Below are 11,064 nucleotides of genomic sequence, written 5' to 3'. Positions count from 1 at the left end.
TAAGGAATAAAATATTTAAACTTAAAATATATATATAAATTTAAGTGCAGGAATGAGTGCTGGTGAAAGGAGCTGCAAGTTATAGATGGAAAGCGTTTAGGAGTCTACCGTCCACACGGTGAGTTCTTATTCTATTTAAAACTAAAAAAAAAAAAAAAAAGAGATTTAATATATATATATTTTTTTTCCTACTTATACTAACCAAATTGACTGAGAGACTTAACTAAGGTGGAACAAACTTCAACTCTGCACTAACATCCCTATATTATTATTGTTGTTGTTGTTGTTGTTGTTTTTAATGCACTGGGTATATTATAGTTTTCTCATGCATTCATTCTCATCATATTTTCATGCATATTTTAATATGTGTTTTGTGCACCTATGAATAGCCTCTGTGGCCAAAAAAAAAAAAAGTTGCCAACATAAATATAATCTTTGTTCCTTTTGTCCTGATATTTAAACACTCTAAGTTATTACTAAATAAAGCATTAGTAAACAATTTAACAATTAATAAACAATTCACAAATCTAAGTTGTAGCCTAAATATTTATAGGACTAGCCATTCCTTTTTCGTATTATTATTTTTTAAATATGTAGTATTATTCCAGTATTAATGGGGTATTAATATTATCACTATTGATATCTTGTTTAACTAATGATAAGAAGACCTGTGAAGTGTATGAACTTCTACTAACTAACTCTGCAAGGTAGAATTGATGTAGAAGCTATGCAGTGTAGAATCATGCCCCATTTCCCTCTTACTGTAATATATACAAAATGATCACATACATATTATTATTATTATTATCATGTTTGTATATATATATTTTTTATCCTGGTGTTGACCTAATTTAATACAGCCAACTCCCATCTTATAAAATCTCAGGGTGTCAAACTCTAGAAATATCCATGATGTAAATTTTGCACAAAATCTTATAACTTGTACTCATTCTTCCCTATCTTCAAAGGAAGTGTGTGTGTGCAAGAGTATGTTGATACATATATATATATATATATATATATATATATATATAAAAGGATAAACATTATTGGTCTGTGGATGGTGCTGTAACACCAACCTAGTTGTACTCTCTCTGCTATTAAAGTAGTTCACTTTACACCAGTAATTAACTAGACATACAGACAGGCAGTCATAAAAAATAAAAAACATTAAATGATACACAATTTACAGAATAGAAGCAATAATTTTACACTTTTGGACTTTTTTTCATTATTTGGAATTGAGCACACAATATCATTTTTAATTTAGAAAGGATTGATGCACAACCAGTACAGTGCACTTTATGTTGCGAAGCAATACTTTTTTAAGATATGAGAACAATATAAATTCCTGTATGTATTTTGTACTTCTGTACCAGTTCATGCAAAGTTACAGTTTGGTACTCTTTTACTAAAAGTGTAGTTTGCAGTTTAAACAACTACCTGATGTTTTTTCAATTCTTTCATAATTAATCACGCAGCAGTCAAGGACATTAAGCATGGTGGTGCTGTCAGACAATGGGCCAGACACAATGAACCGGGTTGGTAAACCTCTCCAAGTCGGCTTCTATGAGATTATACGTACGCTGGGGAAAGGCAACTTTGCTGTGGTGAAGCTGGCGAGGCATAAAGTCACTAAAACACAGGTTCCCTAAATTATTGTCATAATCAGCAACTGTTTGTTGTTCATCAATATGTTATTAAATTATAGCTGCTTATGTATGATTTGTAAGTGATAGGTTTGTAGTGTCTGAAATTTGCTCAGTTTGATCTAATCAACTCACAGGTTGCCATTAAAATCATCGACAAAACACGCTTGGATGCGTCAGGCTTGGAGAAACTTAACAGGGAAGTTAAAATCATGAAGCTTTTGAACCATCCACATATCATCCAACTCTACCAGGTCTGTGAGTTTACATTTACTCACATCAACACAAATTACAGAACAATGCTCGATAATGACGCAGTCATTAGACATGATTTGGAGAGGCAGAATTCAGGGCATGCATAAAGTTGTTAAAGGAGTGACAGCCTACATGTGTGTGTCAGATGTGAGAGCAACATAAGTGACAACGATACAATTTTTATTCTTAAATTATTTTACATTTTTATACGTTTAAAATTAATATTCATAATTTATTCTTTTAATGTTTTCTTAATGGGAAGACAGATAGCATTGTCGCCTTGCACCTCCAAGTTCGGTTCCCACCTCAGGGACTGTATGTTCTCCCTGTGCTCGTTGGGTTTCCTCTGGGTACTCCAGTTTCCTCTCACAGTCCAAAGATATACAGATTTGGCTAATTGGTGCCCCAAATTGCCGTGTGAATGTTGTCCAGAGAAGAAATACAATCGTTATTATTGGCCTCCTCAGTCCTTAGTACCACACTAGACAACAGGGGTTCCTAGATGGATGGATATAATGGCAAGACAATTGATAAAACTGAAAAAAAGAGTAATTTTTAAGAGTTTGTAAAATCAGTCCACTGTAATCAGTTCATAAATAAGATGAGCGGGGCCAGTTATGTAGGAGCTGAATGGTTTATATCAAGCAATGAAAATCCTGTGCTACTTTCCCCACACCCGTTGCTTTATTTAGCAGACATCTCTATCAGTCTCTATAGAGTTTACAAAAGGGACACAAATAAAACCACTTTTAGACTCAGTCTGTTCATGCTCTTACTTGTATGCTTAAGCTTCATGATACTATGTGATATAATTGAAAAACACACAGATCATAAATTTTCTAGCTAATTGGTGTTTTCAGTTGGTATCGGACCTCAAACTAAGATATTACTTTCTCTAATTTGCAGGTTATGGAAACCAAGAATATGTTGTACATTGTGACCGAGTATGCCAACAATGGGGAGATGTTTGGTAAGTTTGATGTACAACACTATGCAACACGCTTGAGCTACACCTTATATTTTGCTTTTAAAGACAAACTACATTCTTGTATTTTTTAAGACAGGCCCTGTACCTGACTAGTTTTAGGGAAATGTTCATTTTGTTTTTGTTTGTTAAGCCAAACAGTGACCTATGGATCATTCATGCATAAAGACGTCTTACTTAAGTGAGAACCAGGTGCAGATGGTGACAGATGATTGCCGCCAGTGATTAGTATACAGCTGATGCTAAATCCTGTCCAGGATAATTTTATTAAATAAAATTTAAAAGAATGATGATACACATGATCATGATCACTTACCAAATCTGTCAGTTTGTGTATATATAGTGCTTTCGGGAAAGTATTCACAGCGCATCACTTTTTCCACTTTTTGTTATGTCACAGCCTTATTCTAAAATGGATTAAATTCATTTTTTTCCTTAGAATTCTACACACAACACCCCATAATAACAACATGAAAAAAGTTTAACTGAGATTTTTGCAAATTGAGAAAGCACATGTACATAAGTATTCACAGCCTTTGCCATGAAGCTTAAAATTGAGCTCAGGCACATCCTGTTTCCCCTCAACCTTCTTGAGATGTTTCTGCAGCTTAATTGGAGTCCACCTGTGGTAAATTCAGTTGACAGACGGAAGCCACTCCTTAGCTCCAGAGGTCCTCTGTGGAGAGAGAAGAACCTTCCAGAAGGACAACCATCTCTGCAGCAATCCACCAATCAGGCCTATATGGTAAAGTGGCCAGACGGAAGCCACTCCTTACTAAAAAGACATGGACATGGCATTCGCCTGGAGTTTGCCAAAAGGCACCTGAAGGAATCTCAGACCATGAGAAACAAAATTGTTAGGTCTGATGAGAATCTCTGGCCACTCTACCATATAGGCCTGATTGGTGGATTGCTGCAGAGATGGTTGTCCTTCGAGTGACCATCGGGTTCTTGGTCACCTCCCTGACTAAGGCCTTTCTCCCCCGATCGCTCAGTTTAGATGGCTGGACAGCTCTAGGAAGATTCCTGGTGATTTCTAACTTCTTCCACTCATGGATGATGGAGGCCATGTGCTCATTGAGACCTTTAAAGCAGCAGAAATTCTTTTGTATTTCTATTGTATTCTATTGTAATTCTTCCTGGCGGTCTACAGACAATTCCTTTGACTTCATGCTTGGTTTGTGCTCTGACATGAACTGTCACCTGTGGGACCTTATATAGACAGGTGTGTGCCTTTTCAAATCATGTCCAATCAACTGAATTTACCACAGGTGAACTCCAATGAAGCTGCAGAAACATCTCAAGGATGATCAGGGGAAACAGGATGATCAGGGGAAACAGGATGCGCCTGAGCTCAATTTTGATAAATATAGTATATATACTATATATATGTGTGTATGTTTTTCTTGTATATGTTTATGTTTTTCTTGTATATGTTTTTCTTTTGAACCCATCAGGCATATCTTTTTTGTCTTTGTAAAGATTATCTTGTGTGCAACGGTCCTCTGAGCGAAGAACAAGCCCGCAAGACATTCTGGCAAATCCTTTCTGCTGTGGAGTATTGCCACAGATGCCACATTGTACATAGAGACCTTAAAGCTGAAAATTTACTACTGGATAACAACATGAACATCAAACTGGCAGGTAAAAGACATGAGTTGATTTCTGATTAAATTTAATTTGTTGGTCTTTTGGCCGCTCTCAGAAAGGGGTCGCCACAGCGGACCATCTGATCTGCACACATGGTTGGCACAGGTTTTACGCCTCCCATTTTATCCAGGCTTGGGACCGGCACTGCAGTACAATGAAATTAATTAATTACTAATAATTCATTCATAATGAAAAGACACAGGGCTTATAGTAAATAATGGTCAGAACACCATGGTGATCATTGACAAAATAAAAATTACATATAGCAGAGAAAACCCCATTATTTTTAAGTACCACTAGATTTCATTTTGCATGAACCTTATTTAAAATGTCTGAAAAGTATGTTGTATGTGTTCTTTAATCTTTAAGACCAACATCTGGTATCTACTTTTAATTATAATGTTATTTGAACTCTCCTTAAGTAGGTGTCTTGCTAATGATGAATTTAATTGCGGTGGAGTTAGTAAGTCTCCGAGGCAGGGGTTCGGTAGTGACATCGCAAATTATGATATTATTTGTTTTATTTTGAGGGTGGGGTGTGGGCATGCTTCATTCTGTGTGTGGCAGAAATAACAGCACATTTGGGTATACTAGGATGTCAATTTTTCCTCATTGTGTTTTTCAGACTTTGGTTTTGGAAATTTCTATGTACCTGGAAAGCATCTGAGTACATGGTGTGGAAGTCCGCCTTATGCCGCACCAGAGATTTTCAAAGGAAAGGAATATGAGGGCCCTCAGCAGGACATCTGGGTAAATTTCCTAAATGAAGTTCAGACCCCTCTTTTATAACTAGACAGCTGGGATGAAAAAAGTTCCTCGTTAGTTTGGGGCCATAAGAATTCCTTTGGATTTTTCTTTCAATGAAATCTTTGTGAAAATTCCAGGCGATCATCAGTTGCATAAATACTCAAATCGCGTCATATTGCAACTTGTCTTCTTTGTTTTTTCAGAGTCTGGGTGTGGTTCTTTATGTCCTGGTGTGTGGATCTCTACCCTTTGATGCCGTCTCACTTTCAGCCCTAAAACAGCTTGTCATAGATGGACGCTTTAGGATTCCTTACTTCATGTCACAGGGTACCAATCCTACACACTCTCAAACCATGACCAATTGATATGTAGGTCACGTTGAGGTAGTCAGACATCCTCGTGCTCTGCTTTTATCCAGAGTGTGAGAACCTGATACGGAGGATGCTGGTGGTGGACCCGGCCAAACGTATCAGTCTGGCGCAAATCAAGGAGCACTACTGGATGAAAGCTGTCCCGATAGCAGTGTGCCAGGCTTTCTTTAACTCTCCTGAGCCTGAGAGGCACAGCCAGGCAAAGCGATACAATGAGAAAGTGCTCAGTCTTATGCAAACGCTGGGCATTGACAAGCAGAGGACCATTGATGTAAGCTGAGCTTGGGTCATTTTACTGTATATGTGCTACCGGCTAACACTTATGTCCACTCAAACACTTAACATCTGTATTAATTTCTCTAGTCTTTACAGAATGACAGCTACAACCACTACTCTGCCATTTACTGGCTTTTGCTGGAAAGACTAATGAATGGACAAAAGTTGATCAAAAAAGCTGATTCAGATTGGTCTAAAAAGTCTTATTACAGCCTACCAGTGCTCGGAAATTCATTTGATTCAAGTCCACCCAGGTTACAATACAGAAACTCTCCTTCTCCCAGCAACTTTCTGGATGCTGGATTAAACAGAAAGATACAAGGTGAAAATTTCTATGAAGACGAGAAGCAGATCCCTCTTAAAACACTACATCCACAGTACTATACATCTGAAAACAGGAGCATGATACAGAGACACTCTGATTGTGTGCGGTCATCAGTAAAAAGCTGCTGTCACCCACCAAGTACGTACAATGGAATTGTGTGATATTGTAACAAGAATTTTTCAAATTAAGAAATCATATACTGGTTTTAAACTGGGGTGAGCATCAGGTTGGATCGGCTCAAAGGTGTAAATGTTTTAAATGAGGGTAGGTTTTATACAATCACTTAGACTACAAAATCCTGTGCACCTCAGACCCCTTAAAGGATTAACACCTTGGAGGATAAGTACACAATAATATTAAACGTAATAATTAATACATTTTATGTTAACATACAAAATAAAAGCCAATCTCTCTTAATATATAGTCCTATAAATTTGGAGAACATTTTGATTGGTCTCTTTGTAATAAGTGTCTTTGGCCACTAATTTTTTTTTACATTACTTGGCATAGTATATTTTCAAACAAATTAATCAATTTGTACCACCTTCATTTGACTATAACAGATATAAAAATAATTTTGTCTGTCAATATCTGCAGATATCGTGGTGGATCTAATGGACAGTCCCAATTCAGACACCTCTCCCACCCCTGCCTTCGATGTCCCCAGCACCTCTTTTACCTCCCCAGGTGCTCTTTTAGACCCACAGCTCTCTATGAACCAAATGCATGGACAGTTTCCATTTACACCAAAATCAGACAGAAGACCTCTAGCTTATTCATCTGTTCTGAGGTACCAAAGAGGTTTGCAAGTTCCCAGTTTCCAGGAGCGCAGAAGAGCCTCTGACACCTCACTGCCCCAAGGTAAGATCAGTGTGGGTGAGAGAGAGTGCAGATAAAAGGAGGTGGAAATATACTCATTAAAAAGCAAACTGAAATAGTAACATTATCATTATCATTTACATTAACATTCTTACTGAAATATTTTTTTCATCATCATATAATAGTCTAATAGACTATTTAATGTCATTTAATGTTGTGAATAACATAAAAAATCTTTACCTACCTATGACAAAGTGTTTTATTTAATTTATATGAAAATATGTTAGGGATAAAAAGGAAGAGAAAATAATTTAAAAAAATAAGCAATACTGTACTAAAAGTTTTGACTGTACTAAGAGTATACAGTCACACTGTAAATTTATTATACTGTTGTGTATTAAAACCATTGCATTTATGGCATTAAAAGAACTCTTGAAAAAAGAAAAATATTTATAAAATGTATAATGCATAAAAAAATTTAGAACATCATGGAAAAGTTTTTTTTATTTGTAATTTAGCTAAAAGGGGAAACTCTCATATTTCTGTATTCATTACCGGTAAAGAGAAATATTTCAAGCTTCAATCTTTTCATATATATCCGTAAGAGCTCATCAAAATCCAAATTTTTTGAGATGCACTATATATTTAGTCTGTATGTAAGCAATAGCACATCGCAGGGAGTGTTGTTGGAGGAAAGTAATAATACTATTATAATCTATAATTCAATTCAATTCAATTTTATTTGTATAGCGCTTTTAGCAATTTTCATTGCCGCAAAGCAGCTTTGCACAGTCAAAAGAATTATTTAAGTTTGTATGAAATGTGAATTTGTATGAATCAAAATGGTCAGTTTGTCCCTGGTGAGCAAGCCGAGGGCGACAGTGGCAAGAAAAAACTCCCTGAGATGGTAATAGGAAGAAACCTTGAGAGGAACCAGACTCAACAGGGAACCCATCCTCATTTGGGTGAAACAGAAAGCAGTAAATGATCTGCATTTATACAGTGTGTAGGGTGGGAGGCAGTTCAGCTATAATAGCTGATGTTAATTGATGTTAATATGGAGTCCAGGTAGTTATTGAAGACCCAGGTAGACTTGTAAGAAGTTCCAGTCATGAACTATCGAACTGTCAAGTCCCCAGAGAAACAGTTGCCAACACCAGTCAAGGCCAGAACCATTTTCTAGGTAGAGAGAATCATTCCCAGACACCAGACGCATCCCAGAGAGACACACGGGGCATCCATGTGACGAGATCTTCAGCCAGAAGCGGGGCACCAGGATGGGTCAGACAGGTCCGGAGGGCAGAGGGAGTCTGGATCACTGGCAGCTCAGGAACGACATGTGTAGCTCGACAGAGAGAGAGAGAAAGAGTGAAAGGGGGAGACAGGAGGAGAGAGGAAAGAGAAAGAGGGGGGGGAAGAAAGGAAGAGGAGAGATGGCAGTTAGGTATGGTCACAGTCACACAATGTATAATGTGAATGTATATTAACTGTAGAGTGCAAGCAGAGACTCCGGCAGGACTAACTATGACAGCATAACTAAGAGGGAGAGCCAGAAGGAAACACAAACATGAGGGCTTCCTGACATGTAAAGCAAACAATCACCTCACCGTCAGCAAACCTGAGTGATCAATGAGAGTGAGGAAGACAGCATCCAAACATACCAGTTCACCATAATACTCTACGTCCATGAGTCCCCCAGATCTGCTCCTTTACCTATGGCAAATCTATTTATAAAAATGCTTGGCTAAATAAATAGGTTTTTAGCCTGGACTTAAACACTGAGACTGTGTCTGAGTCCCGAACACTATTTGGAAGACTATTCCATAACTTTGGGGCTTTGTAAAAAAAAGCTCTGCCCCCAGCTGTATTTTTCATAATACGCGGTACTGACAAAATCTATAACAGGGTGGTGTGATGTTATTTTCAAATTAGACCACATGTCAAGATTTATACCCCTATTACCATAGCAATTTTCCTCAGTCCCATTTTTATTAATTACAGAATAAAACATTATGCTGTAACAAGTCACAAGGTGGCATTACTTACCTTTTAATTATAAATAATATATAAAATAAATACTCAATCCATCATCAGCATCCCTTTCTTGTTCATGAAATTAAATAAACAAATATCTACAAAAGTGAATATCTATAAAAGTCAAAAGGAGTTTGTAGCTTTCCCTTAAATTGCATGTGAACAAAATATAAGAACAACAAACACAAAACCTATTTATTATTTTCTATAAGGTTACATTCTCTAAATTTTATAAGATATCAGAATTTTTGTTAAAAATTCAGTGTTCTGCATTAACTCTTTTACAGGTCAGTGGGCTTATCGAGAACATTTAAGCAAGAATGTTCACACGACAGGCCAGTTTGGTTGGAACAAAGTTCCTGTGCAGCACCCTTGGTCCCCAATGCCCAATCCAGAACCCACTAATAAACCTCCAGCACAATCATGGGAACATTTCGATGGTCAGACTGATGGCTTTCAGCACGATCAATGGTAAGTGTCTAGACACAATTAATTTTGTCAGCTGACATACCATAAAATAAACAAGGTTAAAAAAATTGAGTTAAAATTGAACTTAAACTTAAAATAAAGTATAATTGCACTTCCAAAAAAGATTTGGAGTTGGAATACTTGAATATGAACAAAATTTTGTCTCATTTAACAATTTTCATTTTTTATAACTCCTCCCCATCAAAAGCTACATTTAATAAAAAGTTGTTTTGTAAAAATTACAAATTTAACATTTCAGTTGGTGTATTAGATAGTATGAAAGAACATATATTTTTTTGCATATATATGAAAATATTAATGTTGGGCAAATTTTACTGATTTTCCATACTTAGAGTTTTTGGGTACAATTCTACTTCCTAATATTTTTGTCTTCTTGCAGGACAACCAATATTCAATGCCATCATCCCCATCTGGCTCAAAAGCCTTCTTCTTATCCTCCTCCTACTATGGCTATCAACAATCACTCCATCCATCCAGTACTACATTTTGAGGGTCACTTAACTTCAAGTTACAGCAACCCTTCATCCCTCCTTCACACACCTCAGAGTCTGCTCTGTCCCCTTCGAGATCCCCCAGCTCACTCCTCCTGTCTGCCACTACCCTATTTGTGCTCCACTTCTAGCTGTTGTTCCTCAAGCATGGTGGATTCCACCACACTGCTCCTGGAAACACAGTTGCAGATAAAACCAAGCTCACGCTAATGTTTGCTAGTGGAGATGGAGGTTTCATTGTATCTGGTCACCTCTTTTGATTAGTAGTAATGTAGTGAAAAGTTTTCTAGAGCTGTTCTAGTTACAGTAGAAATGACAAATCTATCATACACCTATACAGATTGTTATTTTGGATAAGAGCATGTGCAAAATGACAACATTATGTGATTACTGATTTACTATTACTCTCCTAAAATAAGGGGAACAAAAAACAAAAAGCCTATCCCAGGATACTTAGGGCAAGAGGCAGGGTACAACCTAGACACTGTGCCAATCCATTTCAGGGCACACACTCACACCCACACTACGGGCAATTTGGGGATATTGGGGGGCCGGGGGGGGGGGGGGGGGTGCTTGGTTGGTGGGCAGAAGACAGAGCTAAGCACTAATCCACCAACCCATCTATATATTAAATTATATATGATGAATCAGATCTGAGTAGAGTATACACTTATAATATTTCCACTATAAGTATACACTTATAATATATACCATAGAGTATACACTTATAATATTTAAAATATTATTGACTGCAGTTAAAACTGCAGAACAAAAATGTCTTGTTCTTTCCCAATCACTTCAAGCAATAATGTTTATACATTATATATACATATAATGAATGTACATATGTACATACATATAATTACATACTCCTTGTTTTGCATTATTGCATATTTCATCACTCTGTACATGTCAGTATTGATATTTTTACACTCAAGTATTTATTCATTTATTGTAAATACAAAAATTAATG

At 36.8% G+C, this 11,064-nt stretch overlaps 1 protein-coding gene across 3 annotated transcripts; it reads left to right on the top strand.

The window, feature by feature from the left end:
• The first annotated feature begins 6 nt into the window (after nt 1-6).
• On the top strand, nt 7-10,425 carry LOC128506749 (serine/threonine-protein kinase SIK2-like). 3 transcript variants are annotated; one of them, XM_053477319.1, is made up of 12 exons: nt 7-118; nt 1,485-1,646; nt 1,787-1,903; nt 2,811-2,874; nt 4,372-4,533; nt 5,165-5,289; nt 5,490-5,613; nt 5,705-5,928; nt 6,021-6,396; nt 6,856-7,119; nt 9,399-9,582; nt 9,980-10,425. In XM_053477319.1, the coding sequence occupies exons 2-12, from the start codon at nt 1,500-1,502 to the stop codon at nt 10,299-10,301; spliced, it is 2,109 nt and encodes a 702-aa protein (XP_053333294.1). In that variant the 5' UTR covers nt 7-118; nt 1,485-1,499; the 3' UTR covers nt 10,302-10,425. The 3 variants fall into 3 exon arrangements, with proteins under 3 accessions (XP_053333294.1, XP_053333293.1, XP_053333295.1); XM_053477318.1 differs by having other exon boundaries at nt 1,482-1,646; XM_053477320.1 differs by lacking the exons at nt 7-118; nt 1,485-1,646 and having other exon boundaries at nt 1,822-1,907.
• The last annotated feature ends 639 nt before the right edge of the window (nt 10,426-11,064 follow it).

The sequence above is a fragment of the Clarias gariepinus genome, chromosome 18 (genome assembly GCF_024256425.1).
Source record: "Clarias gariepinus isolate MV-2021 ecotype Netherlands chromosome 18, CGAR_prim_01v2, whole genome shotgun sequence".
In the NCBI taxonomy this organism is placed as follows: Eukaryota; Metazoa; Chordata; class Actinopteri; order Siluriformes; family Clariidae; genus Clarias; species Clarias gariepinus.
Note: the sequence above shows the minus strand (reverse complement) of the source record. Positions and strands in the feature narration are given on the sequence as shown.